The sequence below is a fragment of the Coregonus clupeaformis genome, chromosome 1, assembly GCF_020615455.1.
Source record: "Coregonus clupeaformis isolate EN_2021a chromosome 1, ASM2061545v1, whole genome shotgun sequence".
NCBI classification, from domain to species: Eukaryota; Metazoa; Chordata; class Actinopteri; order Salmoniformes; family Salmonidae; genus Coregonus; species Coregonus clupeaformis.
The window spans coordinates 34105183-34123449 of record NC_059192.1 but is presented as its reverse complement, the minus strand read 5'-3'; the positions used below and the strand labels follow the sequence as shown (position 1 = coordinate 34123449).

Sequence of the window (18267 nt, the reverse complement as noted above, 5' to 3'; positions counted from 1 at the left end):
ACTGTAGATTATTTAAAAAATTCCCCACAAGCTTTTCTTCATGATATGTGTTACTCTGACTTCTCCTCTATCAGCTGCATGCCTAGCCCTGAATTAGCTCTAGAATTGTTCTCATCTATTTTTCTCTCTCTGGCAGAAAAACACACTCACTTTAAACGCCTTTGAGTAAGAAATATAACAAATCTTTGGTTCTCTATAGAACTTTCAGATCTTGTTAAGATAAGAAATCAGGAAAAACTGACTCTGTAGATGATTGGCAGCATTTCAGGCAATTGAGAAATAGATGCACTTTCTCAATCAAGAAAGCTTCTAGTGATCTGTCGAAATTTTTGGAAAACAGTTAATTAATGCACTGTAGCGTGGAAATTCCTCTCCTTCCCTGCCTAAGCAAGTTATCTCAGACTCTGGCATCATTACTGAGAAAAATGAGATAAATAGTGCTTTTAATCAGCATTTTATCTCGGCAGGCTTTTTATTTGAAAGAAATTGTGGTTTAATTGACCTTGGTCAGCCAGTCGACTGCCTGCCCTTCTCCCAGCCTCTAGTTGGCTCGATGGAAGTTCCGTCAACTTCTGGTGAATCTTTGTTTTCATTTCAACAACTTTCTACTCGTAATGTGCCAGACGCCTTGCGCAAGATTGGTGTAAAAAACACTGGGGCTGATTTGCTTGATCCTTTCTTGCTGCAGCTTTCTGCTCCTCTGATTGCAGAATCTTAAACAAATATTTGTAACCTTACAATTATTTCTGGTACCATCCCCAGGGTCTGGAAGGCGGCCCATATACTCCCCCTTCACAAAGGTGGTGACCCGTGTGACCGAAATAATTATCGTCAGAGCTTAATGTCAGAGCTTCAATCTGCTTTATAGCCCTGCAGAAAGCCTTGGTCGAACTGAAATTGGTACTTGATGGAGATCCCTTCAATGTCCACTGAGTTAGGTAAATCTGCTTTTAAAAAATGTACCGCCTCATGTGGAATGATCTCCAAAAGTCCTTGAAGTTGGTGGAGTTGGTGCCTCTAGGGCAGGGATGGGGGTGGGTGCCAAAAAAAAACGGAACTTAACATGAGGGCTCGTGGGTCTGCATACCTACATCCTTGTGTATTCTATTATTCTAACTCTCAACAGTACGTTTTTTATTTGTTATTTTATTGGTCCATGGGCCTAGCCCCTCCCGGCTCTAGGGCAATTCAGGCGGATGTTAGAGGGCCTTTTTACTGAATAATGTGTTTGTTTCATATGTATTGTGTAATTGATGTGTATATATATATATGTATAGTGTAATTGATATTTATTGATGTGTTTATGCAGGGCTCATCTGCGAAAGAGACAGTGGTCTCAGCATGACTCCCTGCTTAAATAAAAGGTTAAATAAAAAATGTCTCGACAAAAGGCTACTAAAACCGTCACCATATGTTCAGTGAAGTCCATAAACATTGTTTTTCCATGATAGATTTTGATAGTCATAATACCTATGCCAAGTGACATTCAACCTGTTCTAAAGCTACCTCCTCTTTGTGGGTGCGTGGTTGCTGGTGCCATGGTAGTGCTGAATGGTTTCTTCCAGGGCGGGGGGGACAGAAGTCTTCTCTCTCACTCAGGTAGGTCATGATGGAGCAGGTGGTACCATCCACCCCGTAGAAAGCATAGCAGGGGTCTGAGTCCCAACGGGCTTGCAGGAACTGGGAATGTAACGCCAAAGTGTTTGTGTTCGAAAACAAAGAGATAGAGACAGAAAAATAGGTTTGTGACAACATTGACAGGAGAAACGTTGACGTCATGGGCCCAACAACAAAAACAGATTTACATGCTTAACTGTTAACTGATCGTGTTGTGACTCACCTCAACTTTCTCAGCACAGTGGGGATACACAGGGTCTTCGGGCACCTCACAAACCTCATGGAGACCTGACAAAAGAGATTGTTGTGATATTATATAAAATTATACTTTATTTTACCAACAACCTCTGTGCTGCTCAGCGTACTCAGTGGGTAATAAACTTGAATCAGCACTCGATTCCTACACTGTAAAACATAAATGTTGATTCAACATACAATTGTAAGGCAACCAGCTGCATTAGGATTGCGAGTTTGCTTAACATTTGGGCATATAGCCCAAGTTGAGTGAACATACAAATCTACCTTTTTTGCATATTTCCCAGTTTAAATCTATGACAATACATTACATATATCATAAGGCCTTTCTTTGAGGGCCTAGTTACAACCTAACGCAGTGGTCTGAAACTCTTGGTTTACAGGCCACATCAAGCCTGCAAGTCACATTATGCTGGCTTGCAAAGTGATGTGTAAACCACTCCAGCCAGAGTGAGGATATTCAACAATTTGAACTTTTAATTGCCTGCAACCTGCATTGAGAATGACTGCCAGCGTAGAGAAGATTGATTATTGAGTCTACCTAAAGCTTATAAACTGGAACAGTCATCTCAGAACAGCCATTTTCAATGGAAAACGTTAAACTACCAACAGATTGGATTCGTTTAGAAAAATATATGTTATTATGTTTGTGTGGTAGGGATGTAACGATTCACATATGCATCGGTCCCCGGTTCAAATGTTTAAGATATGAGTGCATTGGTAAAGGTGCTTCAACAAAGTACTGAGTAAAGGGTCTGAATACTTATGTAAATAAAGTGTCTGTTTTTTATTTTTGATAACTTTGCAAACATTTCTAAAAACCTGTTTTCACTTTGTCATTATGGGGTATTGTGTGTAGATTAATGAGGACATTTCAGAATAAGGCTGTAACGTAACAAAATGTGGAAAAAGTCAAGGGGTCTGACTTTTTACTTTCCGAATGCACTGTATATGGTCATTTTTAGATATACAAGTTGATAATTTCATAACGAGGACAGCAATCCTTTTTGCTACCCGCACTGCATGGTCAAAGCTGGAGAACAAGAGAAGCTCACTGAGTTGGTCAAAACTTCCAAAAGGTCTAAGCCATTAGATTATGAGATTGGGGTGAAATCCAAAGTTGTGCTACAGTTGAAGTCGGAAGTTTACATACATCTTAGCCAAATACATTTAAACTCAGTTTTTCACAATTCCTGACATTTAATCCTAGTACAAATTCCCTGTATTAGGTCAGTTAGGATCACCACTTTACTTTAAGAATGTGAAATGTCAGAAGAATAGTAGAGACAATGATTTATTTCAGCTTTTATTTCTTTCATCACATTCCCAGTGGGTCAGAAGTTCACATACACTCAATTAGTATTTGGTAGCATTGCCTTTAAATTGTTTCACTTGGGTCAAACGTTTCGGGTAGCCTTCCACAAGCTTCCCACAATAAGTTGGGTAAATTTTGGCCCATTCCTCCTGACAGAGCTGGTGTAACTGAGTCAGGTTTGTAGGCCTCCTTGCTCGCACACGCTTTTTCAGTTCTGCCCACAAATGTTCTATAGGATTGAGGTCAGGGCTTTCTGATGGCCACTCCAATACCTTGACTTTGTTGTCCTTAAGCCATTTTGCCACAACTTTGGAAGTATGCTTGGGGTCATTGTCCATTTGGAAGACCCATTTGCGACCAAGCTTTAACTTCCTGACTGATGTCTTGAGATGTTGCTTCAATATATCCACATTATATTCCTTCCTCATGATACCATCTATTTTGTGAAGTGCACCAGTCCCTCCTGCAGCAAAGCACCCCCACAGCATGATGCTGCCACCCCCGTGCTTCACGGTTGGGATGGTGTTCTTCGGCTTGCAAGCAGCCCCCTTTTTCCTCCAAACATAACGATGGTCATTATGGCCAAACAGTTCTATTTTTGTTTCATCAGACCACAGGACATTTCTCCAAAAAGTACGATTTTTGTCCCCATGTGCAGTTGCAAACCGTAATCTGGCTTTTTTATGGCGGTTTTGGAGCAGTGGCTTCTTCCTTGCTGAGCGGCCTTTCAGGTTATGTCGATATAGGACTCGTTTTACTGTGGATATAGATACCTTTGTACCTGTTTTCTCCAGCATCTTCACAAGGTCCTTTGCTGTTGTTTTGGGATTGATTTGCACCAAAGTACGTTCATCTCTAGGAGACAGAACGCGTCTCCTTCCTGAGCGGTATGACGGCTGCGTGGTCCCATAATGTTTATACTTGCGTACTATTGTTTGTACAGATGAACGTGGTACCTTCAGGCGTTTGGAAATAATCTATCTGTAAACAATTGTTGGAAAAATTACTTGTGTCATGCACAAAGTAGATGTCCTAACCGACTTGCCAAAACTATAGTTTGTTAACAAGAAATTAGTGGAGTGGTTGAAAAACGAGTTTTAATGACTACAACCTAAGTAATAATAATACGCCATTTAGCAGACGCTTTTATCCAAAGCGACTTACAATCATGTGTGCATACATTTTTGTGTATGGGTGGTCCCGGGGATCGAACCCACTACCCTGGCGTTACAAGCGCTGTGCTCTACCAGCTGAGCTACAGAGGACCACAAGTGTATGTAAACTTCCGACTTCAACTGTATATATTCATTGGCTATATCATAGATCATTTTTAAAGATAAATATTGATACATTACAAGCCCTAACACTTTTTTAATCAAATCGCATTGAACCGCATCGATTCGCATCGATTCGTTTCTCTAATCAAACCAAATCGCACCGAATCGCTTGAAACTAAAACGTATCGTTCCTGCATCTAAATACATATTGAATCGTCTTGAAAGGGAAATATGCACATCCCTATTTTGTAGCATAAGATTAATCAACCAATCAATGTACATGCAGAAACACAGATATTGTCACTCTCTAGTTGAGTTGGTCAGGGTGTGAATATCTATGTGAATATCTATGTTGTCTATATCTATGTTGGCCGGGTGTGGTTCCCAATCAGAGGCAGCTGTCGATCGTTGTCTCTGATTGGGGATCATACTTAGGCAGCCATTTTGCCTACCTATGTTGTGGGATCTTGTTTCTGTTTGGCTTGTTGGATGTTTAGCCTTTTGAACTTCACGGTCTGTTGGATTTTGTTAGTGTTTATATAGTAAACGACTATGTACGCATACCACACTGCACCTTGGTCCAATCTTTTATACAACGAACGTGACAGGTATTGAAACAAACAATTCTGAAAATGAACCTGCAATAGAGCATGCTGGGAAATATGATAATGATGGCCATGGTTTTGAGCAAACATACATTTGTAATTTTACTCAACAAGCTTGTTAGAATTTAGCTCACTTCGAGCAGTTTGTTGATTCAACGTACAATTGAAAGGCAACAGCTGCAATAGGATTATGAACATGAATTTGTAATTCGACTCAACAAGTTTTTATACTCACTATGAGCAAAGTTTGTTGAGTTAACAAACTTTATTTGAACACGCGTTAGCTCAATTTCTTGTTCTTTCAAAGTCCACCCAACTCAGAATAACGCTGATTAGGCAATTGGTTAAGTTGGCTTTTTTACAGTGTAGCATTCTATAGCATGAGAAGAACCCCACTGTGTTCCCAAAGAGGCCCCTTCCCGTAAGCACTCCGCCTTCTTCCCCCTAGTGTCAATCACACACACACACACAACACACATAAACGTCAAACACACACATACACACACCTAACCCACCTGCCTCCCCCCACCCCAAACATTCTCCTTTACAATGCAGACCGTGCCAAAACACACAGGCCTTAGCTGTGTAAAACAACCTTGTAAAACAGGCAGAAAATAAAATAAAATCCCAGTCACAGCCACGGTGCGAAGGCTGAAAAAGCTGATGAGAAGATGAAAAAAAATCTGCATCTGAAAAAACACGCGTACGAGTCAACAGGCCATTGAAAGGGCTCCTGGGTAATTTGATCGCTCTTTATGGGGTCTGAGGTAATGTGAGGGGAAGAGAGGCAGGTCGGGAAGGAGGGTGGGCTGCTCGTGGTGAGAAGTGTGTGTATGGAGGTGGGGGGGGATTGTGTGGCCTGCTTTGTATGAATCACCTTATTCAGGGTTTGTGAGCATTCACTTTCTCTCTTCGCTCTCGCTCTCTCACCCTCCCTCTCTCTTTCAGTTTCTCGCTCTTTCTCGTTCTCTTTCTCTCTCCCTCCATCTCGCTCTCTCCCTTTCTGCCACTCTCCCCAGCTCCCCCCTCCGTCCTCACGTGGCAGGGTCGGCCCGTAACCCAACTCCCACCTAACACCTCTCCGGGGGGGTTTTAGGGGAGACGTAAAGCTTTTCCTCCTGGCGGCTTGCTCCACGCACGCACACACACACACCTCCATACACACACACACAAACACACAATCACACAGACAAACACACACACTCCGCTAGCTCTCTGGGACTCGTTAAACCCCTCATTCATCGGCCTTAAGGACTCCCTCCCTCATATTCACCTGTAGTCTCTCACCTTTGACCCCTACTGGCCAACGACCATCCCTTCTAGAATCCCAGGCTATTAACTTCACTATGTTGTTAATCTTTGAACTTGAACTATTGCACAGCCCTGAACTGCGGCCTCGAGTTAGAATATCAGAGTCTCTCCAGCCGATCTCTAAAGCACTATAGTCGACCAATAGTTTTATTGTGGTGAAATGGGGAGACTGGCTGCATTGGCTTAATGGCCAATGGCCACAGGTTAAATTAGGTGCCAACTCCAACAAAAGCATCTAGTCATTGCATCTTTACTAATGTGCTATGATAAGATATATTATATGCTATATGTTACTAAATGTAGTATGACGTTCTATGATAATATACACTGAGTGTACAAAACATTAGGAACACCTTTCCATGACATAGACTGACCAGGTGAATCCAGGTGAAAGCTGCAGTATGATCCCTTATTGATGTCACTTGTTAACTCCACTTCAATCAGTGTAGATGAAGGGGAGGTGACAGGTTAAAGAAGGATGGTAAACCCTTGAGACAATTGAGACATGGATTGTGTGGGTGTGCCATTCAGAGGGTGAATGGGCAAGACAAAACATTTAAGTGTCTTTGAATGGAGTATGGTAGTAGGTACCAGTTGCACCGGTTTCTGTCAAGAACTGCAACGCTGCTGGGTTTTTCACGTTCAACAGTTTCCCACGTGTATCAATAATGGTCCACCACCTAAAGGACATCCAGCCAACTTGACACAACCATGGGAAGCATTGGAGTCAACATTGGCCAGCATCCCTGCGGAATGCTTTCGACACCTTGTAGAGTCCATGCCCCGACGAATTGAGGCTGTTCTGAGGACAAAACGGGGGGTGCAACTCAATATTAGGAAGGTGTTCCTAATGTTTGGTGTACTCAGTGTATAATAATATATGCCATTTAGCAGACGCTTTTATCCAAAGCATTTTACGTACGGTGGCCCCAGCGGAATTAAATAATTTTTCACCTCATCAATCTACACACAATACCCCATAATGACAAAGCGAAAACAGGTTTTTTGAAATGTTAGCAAATTTAAAAACAGAAATACCTTATTTACATAAGTATTCAGACACTTTGTTATGAGACTCAAAATGTAGGTGCATCCTGTTTCCATTGATCATCCTTGAGATGTTTCTACAATTTGATTGGAGTCCACCTGTGGTAAATTCAATTGATTGGACATGATTTGGAAAGGCACACACCTGTCTATATGAGGTCCCACAGTTGTCAGAGCAAAAACCAAGCCATGAGGTTGAAGGAATTGTCCGTAGAGCTCCGAGACAGGATTGTGTCGAGGCACAGATCTGGGGAAGGGTACCAAAAAATGTCTGCAGCATTGAAGGTCCCCAAGAACACAGAGGCCTCCATCATTCTTAAATGGAAGAAGTTTGGAACCACCAAGACTCTTCCTGGAGCTGGCCAAACTGAGCAATCGGGGGAGAAGGGCCTTGTTCAGGGAGGTGACCAAGAACCAGATGGTCATTCTGATAGTTGACGTGTACCTATGATGAAAATTACAGACCTCTCTCATCTTTTTAAGTGGGAGAACTTGCACAATTGGTGGCTGACTAAATACTTTTTTCCCCCACTGTATCTGAATGCCATTGAACGGCCCAGCCAGAGCCCGGACCTGAACCCGATTGAACATCTCTGGAGAGACCTGAAAATAGCCATGCAGCGACGTTCCCCATCCATCCTGACAGAGCTTGAGAGGATCAAATCAAATCAAATTTTATTTGTGACCTGTGCCGAATACAACAGGTGACCTTACAGTGAAATTATTACTTACAAGCCCTTAACCAACAATGCAGTTTTAAGAAAAATAAGAGTTAAGTAAAAAATTGATAAGTAAAAACAAAAAAAGAAGAAAAATAGAAAAATAACAAATAATTAAAGAGCAGCAGTAAAATAACAGTAGCGAGGCTATATACAGGTGGTACCGGCACAGAGTCAATGTGCGGAGGCACAGGTTAGTCGAGGTAATTGAAGTAATATGTACATGTGGGTAGAGGTAATAAACAGAGAGTAGCAGCAGCGTTGCAAATAGTCCGGGTAGCCATTTGACTAGCTGTTCAGGAGTCTTATGGCTTGGGGGGTAGAAGCTGTTAAGAAGCCTTTTGGACCTAGACTTGGCGCTCTGGTACCGTGCGGTAGCAGAGAGGACAGACTATGACTAGGGTGGCTGGAGTCTTTGGCTATTTCTAGGGCCTTCCTCTGACACCACCTGGTATAGAGGTCCTGGATGGCAGGAAGCTTGTTCCCAGTGATGTACTGGGCCGTACGCACTACATTTACATTTTAGTCATTTAGCAGACGCTCTTATCCAGAGCGACTTACAATTAGTGAGTGCATACATTTTCATACTGGCCCCCCGTGGGAAACAAACCCACAACCCTGGCGTTACAAGCGATCATGCTCTACCAACTGAGCTACAGGGGACTACACTCTGTAGTGCCTTACGGTCGGAAGAACGAGCAGTTGCCATACCAGGCGGTGATGCAACCAGTCAGGATGTTCTCAATGGTGCAGCTGTATAACTTTTTGAGGATCTGAGGACCCATGCCAAATCTTTTCAGTCTCCTGAGGGGGAATAGGCTTTGTTGTGCCCTCTTCACGACTGTCTTGGTGGGTTTGGACCATGATAGTTTGTTGGTGATGTGGACACCAAGAAACTTGAAGCTCTCAACTTGCTCCACTACAGCCCCGTCGATGAGAATGGGGGCGTGCTCGGTCCTTATTTCCTGTACTCCACAATCATCTCCTTTGTCTTGATCACATTGAGGGAGAGGTTGTTATCCTGGCACCACACGGCCAGGTCTCTGACTTCCTCCCTATAGGCTGTCTCATCGTTGTCGGTAATCAGGCCTACCACTGTTGTGTCATCGGCAAACTTAATGATGGTGTTGCAGTCGTGCTTGGCCATGCAGTCATGGGTGAACAGGGAGTCCAGGAGGGGACTAAGCACGCACCCCTGAGGGGCCACCGTGTTGAGGATCAGCGTGGCAGATGTGTTGTTACTTACCCTTACCAGCAGGGGGCGGCCCGTCAGGAAGTCCAGGATCCAGTTGCAGAGGGAGGTATTTAGTCCCAGGGTCCTTAGCTTGGTGATGAGCTTTGAGGGCACCATGGTGTTGAACGCTGAGCTGTAGGCAATTAATAGCATTCTCACGTAGGTGTTCCTTTTGTCCAGGTGGGAAAGGGCAGTGTGGAGTGCAATAGAGATTGCATCATCTGTGGATCTGTTGGGGCGGTATGCAAATTGGAGTGGGTCTAGGGTTTCTGGGATAATGGTGTTGATGTGAGCCATGACCAGCCTTTCAAAGCACTTCATGGCTACAGACGTGAGTGCTACGGGTCGGTAGTTACCTTAGTGTTCTTGGGCACAGGGACTATGGTGGCCTGCTTGAAACATGTTGGTATTACAGACTCAGTCAGGGACAGGTTGAAAATGTCAGTGAAGACACTTGCCAGTTGGTCAGTGCATGCTCGGAGTACACGTCCTGGTAATCCGTCTGACCCTGCGGCCTTGTGAATGTTGACCTGTTTAAAGGTCTTACTCACATCGGCTACGGAGAGCGTGATCACACATTCGTCCGGAACAGCTGATGCTCTCATGCATGCTTGAGTGTTGCTTCCCTCGAAGCGAGCATAGAAGTAATTTAGCTTGTCTGGTAGGCTCGTGTCACTGGGCAGCTCGCGGCTGTGCTTCCCTTTGTAGTCTGTAATAGTTTGCAAGCCCTGCCACATCCGACGAGCTGCGGAGCCGGTGTAGTATGATTCAATCTTAGTCCTGTATTGACTCTTTGCCTGTTTGATGGTTCGTCGGAGGGCATAGCGGGATTTCTTATAAGCGTCCGGGTTAGAGTCCCGCTCCTTGAAAGCGGCAGCTCTACCCTTTAGCTCAGTGCGGATGTTGCCTGTAATCCATGGCTTCTGGTTGGGGTATGTACGTATGGTCACTGTGGGGACAACGTCATTGATGCACTTATTGATTAAGCCAGTGACTGTTGTGGTGTACTCCTCAATGCCATCGCAAGAATCCCGGAACATATTCCAGTCTGTGCTAGCAAAACAGTCCTGTAGCTTAGCATCTGCGTCATCTGACCACTTCTGTATTGAGCGAGTCACTGGTACTTCCTACTTTAGTTTTTGCTTGTAAGCAGGAATCTGAAAGAATGGGAGAAACTCACCAAATATAGGTGTGCCAAGCTTGTACCCAAGAAGACTCGAGGCTGTAATTGCTGCCAAAGGTGCTTCAACAAAGTACTGAGTAAAGGGTCGGAATACTTATGTAAATGTGATATTTCAGTTTAAACATTTTAATACATTTGCAAAAGGTTCTAAAAACCTATTTTTGCTTTGTCATTATGGGGTATTGTGTGTAGATTGATGAGGGGGAAAAAAACAATTTAATCCATTTTAGAATAAGGCTGTAACGTAACAAAATGTGGAAAAAGTCAAGGGGTCTGAATACTTTCCGAGTGCGCTGTATGTGATGTAGTTCCAATGTGGTTCCAAGTTTGGGGTTTGATTCCTGCATGGCCCCTCTGTACTGTAAGTTGCTTTTAATAATAAATGTATGTCTACTAAACAATCATATTGTATTATTATTAGTTAGAGAAAGGCTACGACCAGACCTGGTTGTGGTCCTACCTGTCTGTGGTCTGTGGTCGTCTTGTGGCCGCGGTGTGTGGGACTGATGACCGAGGCTGTCCAGTTTCTGGGCCATTCTCTGTAGCTCCATCTCCACGGACCGCACCAAGCCCTCCTGGTCCTGCCGGAGACTGGGTGACCACACAAGCACGCACACACACACACACACACGCACACCACATGAGACTCACCAGAATAATCTAGTTTCAGTGCTGTGTGTCTGATATAATGTTGTGTTTATGTATTGAATATCAAATAAGATTATTTTAACTAGTTTGTTTTAGTGTGGATTTGTATTAGGAGTGTAGATGTACCTTTGCAGAAGGTTGGTGAGTTCCTCTTTAGCAGACTGGGGAGCGTCTCTCTCCCTCGTTAGCCGCTGCACCTGAGAGCTCAGAGCCTCTAAGCGTAGAGCCAGTCTTCGCACGCTGTGACCATGGTGACCTGAAAGTTTATATTATACACTGAGTGTACAAAACATTAGGAACCCCTGCTCTTTCCATGACATTGACTGACCAGGTGAATCCAGGTGAAAGATATGATCCCTTATTGATGTCAATTGTTAAATCCACTTCAATCAGTGTAGATGAAGGGGAGGAGACAGGTTAAAGGATTTTTAAACCTTGAGACAATTGAGACATGGATTTTGTATGTGTGCCATTCAGAGGGTGAATGGGCAAGACAAAAGATTGAAGTGCCTTTGAACGGGGTATGGTAGTAGGTGCCATGCGCCGGTTTGATGTCAAGAACTGCAACACTGCTGGGGTTTTCATACTCAACAGTTTCCAGTGTGTCTCAAGAATGATCCACCACCCTAAGGACACTCAGCCAACTTGACACATTTATGGGAAGCACTGGAATCAACACGGGCCAGCATCCCTGTGGAACGCATTCGACACCTTATAGAGTCCATGCCCCGATGAATTGAAGCTGTTCTGAGGGAAAAGGGGGGTGCAACTCAATATTAGGAAGTTGTTCCTAATATTTTGTACAGTGAGTATATGTATATAATCAGGATCTATTCCGTTACCATGTGACCTGAGTCTCTCTTTTGGTCAGGTCACATGGTCAGGGGAAATCCTGGCCCTGATCTGGTAACATATTGTATTGCACAGTAAAATTGCGCATACCCTTGAATATAATACCATTGAATACCATTGAGTATAATATTCACATCCTTTTTCACGGTCCATGCAGTCCATGTTATAATGGCACAGTGAGAAATACACAGAATTCTGAGACATGGACAGGTAATGGCATTAATCAAACACTCCAAATGGAGACCACTGAATGGACCACCTGTACACACATCATATTGTAAATGTCATAGCCAATCAGACCCTGTCCTAAAATAAAATACCAGATTACATCATTAACATCATCAACAGATTACATAATGCCATCTATTCTCGTTGACTTGAGTGATTATGCGAGGAAAAATAATTTTTACAGTGAGACTGAAATGTTCAACATGCCTATTTTAGGACAGATGGCAAGAGTCATAATTCCTGACATGAAAATATTGTTGGAGTGGTAACTGGAGCTCTTCACATGACTTACGATATTCTCACGTGGCTTTGTGGTTTCAGAAACCTCCACCCCACACACACACACATGCAGGAAAGACACGCACGCACACACACACATACACACACAAATAGACACAGACATGGGCACACATGCACACACACCCACACACATAGACACACTCCTAGACATAAGTTAATGTTTACACAGACGCCATAATGGGTAACGCTGGCCCGTGACTCAACTTGATGACATCACCCTCAGTTCTAAAGTCATATTGAGGTCAGGTTCGTTTCAACATTCTCTCCCTAACACTGCCATTTCATATTAGCTTGTACTGTAAGACATTGCCCATCATCATGTGTAGTGCTTCACTCTTTGTACACTGTGCTCTAGTGTATGCCAAAACACATTGCAACATTTGCAGCCTCAATATTGATGCCTTGTATGAAACTATGCCATTTGAATTCTCTGCTGGATCCCCAAAAAATGGATGGATGACCTATGCTCCCAACAGAGAGTAAAAAAAGTTCACAGAGAGAAAGTAAGTAAACGATTTGTTATGGCACAATAAAGAAGCGATTTAGAAAGAACACCTTTGAAACTATATTGAATCTACTATAACTATGTCCTTTTACAAGCATTTCTTCTCAGGCTACACGCCTACATCCTATATGTGCCAAAAGGGTTCTTAAGCTATCCCCATTGGATAACCCTTTTTGGTTTCAAGTAGAACCCTTTTTTGTTCCAGGTATAAACGCAACATGTAAAGTGTTGGCCCCACGTTTCATGAGCTGAAATAAAAGATCCCAGAAATTGTCCATATAAAATAGCTTATTTCTCTCAAATTTACATTTACATTTACGTCATTTAGCAGACGCTCTTATCCAGAGCGACTTACAAATAGGTGCATTCACCTTATAGCCAGTGGGATAACTACTTTTGTTTACATCCCTGTTAGTGAGCATTTCTCCTTTGCCAAGATAATCCATCCACCTGACAGGTGTGGCATATCAAGAAGCTGATTAAACAGCATGATCCTTACACAGGTGCACCTTGTGCTGGGGACAATAAAAGGCCACTCTAAAATGTGCAGTTTTGTCACACAACACAATGCCACAGATGTCTCAAGTTTTGAGGGAGCGTGCAATTGGCATGCTGACTGCAGGAATGTCCACCAGAGCTGTTGCCAGAGATTTGAATGTTAATTTCTCTACCATAAGCCGCCTCCAATGTCGTTTTAGGGAATTTGGCAGTGCGTCCAATTGGCCTCACAACCGCAGACCACATGTAACCACGCCAGCCCAGGACCTCCACATCCGGCTTCTTCACCTGCGGGATCGTCTGAGACCAGCCACCCAGACAGCTGATGAAACTGTGGGTTTACACAACCAAAGAATTTCTGCACAAACTGTCAGAAACCGTCTCAGGGAAGCTCATCTGCATGCTTGTCATCCTGACCAGGGTCTTGACCTGACTGCAGTTCGATATCGTAACCTTCAGTTGGCAAATGCTCACCTTCGATGGCCACTGGCACACTAGAGAAGTGTGCTCTTCACAGATGAATCCCGGTTTCAACTGTACCGGGCAGATGGCAGACTGCATGTATGGCATTGTGTGGGCGAGCGGTTTGCTGATGTCAATGTTGTGAACAGAGTGCCCTATGGTGGTGGTGGGTTTATGGTATGGGCAGACATAAGCGACGGACAACAAACACAATTGCATTTTATCGATGGCAATTTGAATGTACAGAGATACCGTGATGAGATCCTGAGGCCCATTGTCGTGCCATTCATCCGCCGCCATCACCTCATGTTTTAGCATGATAATGTACGGCCCCATGTCGCAAGGATCTGTACACAATTCCTGGAAGCTGAAATGTCCCAGTTCTTCCATGGCCTGCATACTCACCAGACATATCACCCATTGAGCATGCTCTGGATCGACGTGTATGACAGCGTGTTCCAGTTCCCGCCAATATCCAGCAACTTCGCACAGCCATTGAAGAGGAGTGGGACAACATTGCACAAGCCACAATCAACAGCCTGATCAACTCTATGCGAAGGAGATGTGTTGCGCTGCATGAGGAAAATGGTGGTCACACTAGATACTGACGGGTTTTCTGATCCACACCCCTACCTTTATTTTTTAAGGTATCTGTGACCAACAGATGCATATCTGTATTCCCAATCATGTGAAATCCATAGATTAGGGGCTAATGAATTTATTTCAATTGAGGATTTCCTTTTATGAATTGTAACTCAGTAAAACCTTTGAAATTGTTGCATGCTGTATATTTTTGTTCAGTGTAGACCCCTCTGTGGAAAGGGTTCTACATGGAACCCAAAATAGTTTTACCTGGAACCAAAATGGGTTCTTCAAAGGGTTCTCCTATAAGGACAGCCGAGGAACCCTTTTAGGTTCTAGATAGCACCTTGTTTCTAAGAGTGTAGACATAGACCCCCCACTATAACAGTCGCTAGCCAAGCATACTATAAAACAAACATCACATAATGTTGTTTGTTACACTTCCACTCAATGCCTCTGGCTGACCTAAAGCAGTAGTCCTTTTCCTTGTTTGACGAACCCCATGGTATACATAATAAGCACACAGCAACCTAACCAGCCAGACTGCAGCAGACGGCCAGAAAAACAAGTCAACCAGGGGCGTAGTAAAAAGTAAATGTGTGTTTAAGAGGCCTGTCGGCTGGGCTTTAAGGACCTATTTGGGAGGGCCGATCAAGGACTTCCTGATTGAGACATTAGCATTTGCACAAAAGTAGTGCGTGGAGAGGCCTATAAAATGTTGGGCTGGCCGGTCGCTAAATAGCTAGTATTGAGCGAATGTGGTAATCGGACAATAAAATAGTACCGTAATATTTTGGGCTAGGGTGTCGGTGATGTGGGGTTAGTGGTGTGTGTGTGTATGGTTATAGACCCACAGGGAGGTTGTGGATGGGGGGTCCGGGGGTCTGAGGATTGGGGTTAAACCATCTACCAAGTGACACATACAGGAAGGAACCCTTTGATGGTGATGTCACCCTATCCACCCCCTGCCTGTTTACTCAGCTGACAGTTACTGCATCACTCCTCACCAACCACAGAACTACAGGAAGGAGTGGCAATGAAAGATGGAGGGGAGAGAGAGAGAGAGAGAGAGAGAGAGAGAGAGAGAGAGAGAGAGAGAGAGAGAGAGAGAGAGAGAGAGAGAGAGAGAGAGAGAGAGAGAGAGAGAGAGAGAGAGAGAGAGAGAGAGTCCTCACTAGAAAGGATCTTAACACAGGTGTCAGCATAGTTCTCAGTCATGTAAAGCATTTCACTATCTAATCTATTCTATTCCTCGAAAGATTAGGACCATAGAAATACAGTAGAATGACTGTAGATTATATTTCTATGCTTGGGACACTTACCCTGTTCCTCAGGAGACCTCCCTGCACCTGCCGGCTCCTCCCTGGTCATCTCTGGAGGCACCCAGAGGCTCTGCAGCAGCAGGGTGAGCAGAGAGACAGAAAGACACAGCACCAAGCAGCCACTGGAGACAGACAGGAGGACAGCAGGACAGACGGACATGGGTTAGTGTTGGGTTTAGCAGAACTCATCACTACACTAAACTACCACTACTAGTAATGTAATTGCAATTAACTTATATTTAGCTTCGACACATGGTATCATATTGTGTATCGTGTAGCACCATGTAGAGGGGGACCAAGCTTGACCTTAAGTCATGTAATTAATTGTGGTGATCTCCATGTAGCCTTAGTTTGTCATGCACTGAGTGCATTGAGAAGAGGAGGAAATTAACTTGTTCCATGGACAGACATAAAATAAGAATGGTTCTCTTTGTCATAACAAACAGCTGGAGAGTGATGTGCCGTCATGGCATGAGAGCGACTTGAGCAAGCGACTCCTTTGGGTTCGGGTTTTTACTGGGGCAGAAGAGAACTGGCGTTCGAGCAAATTGGCTACAAAGAGTGTGTTCCAGAAGTGAAACACACTCGGGCCAAGCCAAACACACAACCAAACTCAGCACTCAAGGCGATTCAATTGAATTCAATTCAATTGTATTAGTAAAGCTCTCCATACAGAGAAATCAGTCAAAGAACACTCAACGACTGGCCCGGGTCTTTGTGAAACAACATCCACTATAGGGCTATCAGCGACTAAGGGAAAAACTCAGAAATAAGAGTTGCAGGATGACACCATGAAGTTCAAAACTTAGTAAGAGTCCATTGTTTGTGGGTCCAACAGTCAGTCAACTCTACATTATAATCCATTTACTGTATACTGTACATTCAGTCAACTCCAGATAAATGCGATGTAACTGGCATGACAAACATGCAATAAACACATGCAGATATCCAGAGATATGAACACTCAGACGTGTGAATAACCTATAAGGAGTCAACCGTATTCCTACACAGTAGATATAGTCTTAATCAGTTGTTAGGCTTTTGGGATGAGCCCTTACCTCCGGGGTCGCAGTGCGAAACGCATGATCCAGAGTCAAGACGTGGGCCTGACTGTCAAAACAGAAAATTATACATTTGAAGAAATAAGAGTTATTATCAGTCAATACTGCAATAGTTTGGAGAAAGAAACGCAAAGAGATGCTGCCTCTAGTAATCATTTATTCTCTTCTTCACTGTTTTCAAAAGTGAAAATAAGGCAGATAGGGTCAAAGAATGGTTTCCTTTGTGTACAAGACCACCTGAACTTTTTCACCACTCAGTTCAAAACACCACATCATGGACAGTTGGATCAGAGTTTCCATTTACACTGATGGGAATATATGAATCCCCTTCCATATTCAGTCATAATTTTGACAAGGCGTAAAACTGTCTCAACATATGGCTTTGTGTTTCCTATTGAAAGTTAATGATACACTGATAAATGTAACAAACTCTGCCAATACTTCAGTCCCTTTGTTTTGTTACTCTGTGTGGTCTATAAGCCAGAGTTATAAAGACATTGGAACAGCCAGGCGTACTCACCGATTCAGCGCAGACACACACACAAACACACACACACCACACAAACACTCGCCTCCTAGGTCTCCGTCACAACCTGGCGGCAACCTCCAACATCGCTCCCTCTTTCAAAAACGACCTAATACAAGAAACAGGAGAAAACGCGGGGCTGGAAAGTCTCATTTGTTTTTTGTCTCTCTTCACTCTCTTTCCCTCCTTCTCTGGCCTCCTGTTCTCCGTCCCTAGCCTCTGGGTAGGCATCCTGCGGTTGTCAAGGAAACCTGATTCCCCTCTTGAGAACACAATACCCATGGTGCTGCTGGGGCCTTTCACAGATACAATGGAGCTCACGCTATTGGGTGACATAGCCTCTTTCAGCCCCACCACCCAAAGTAAAAAGCCCTTTTTGTGAATGGAAACACAACTGAACTGGAGACTCTACTTGCTACTCCAGCCTATTTGAATATCTTAGAGGGCATACTGTTTGAGATTTAACACATAAATTAACTAATTTCAATGCCAATAGCAAGCAAATAATAAAAACCCAACGTTGTGCCTTATGATAGGCTTGAATATCAATAATACATGTCTCTCTGTTACTCCAGTTTACTCACACACACACACACACACACACACCACTTCAGGTCGCACACATAAGTCTTTTGAAGGACATCTGACCTCAGAAATACCAGAGGAGAGGAGTTTAGACTGCAGGATCCAATTAGTAGTTGGACAGATATAGTATGTGCA

General features: G+C 43.6%; 1 protein-coding gene across 1 annotated transcript in view; it reads right to left on the bottom strand.

The window, feature by feature from the left end:
- LOC121582383 (alpha-1,6-mannosylglycoprotein 6-beta-N-acetylglucosaminyltransferase B-like) overlaps positions 1-17064 on the bottom strand; it is a 44867-nt gene extending 27803 nt beyond the window's left edge. The window contains exons 1-6 of the mRNA XM_041898129.1: positions 17019-17064; positions 15961-16082; positions 11338-11467; positions 11024-11154; positions 1841-1905; positions 1507-1680 (exon numbers count right to left, since the gene is read on the bottom strand). Coding sequence (XP_041754063.1) covers positions 1507-1680; positions 1841-1905; positions 11024-11154; positions 11338-11467; positions 15961-16082; positions 17019-17044 — 648 coding nt within the window. The 5' untranslated portion in view covers positions 17045-17064. The remainder of the gene's footprint in view (positions 1-1506; positions 1681-1840; positions 1906-11023; positions 11155-11337; positions 11468-15960; positions 16083-17018) is intronic.
- Between the last annotated feature and the right edge of the window lie 1203 nt (positions 17065-18267).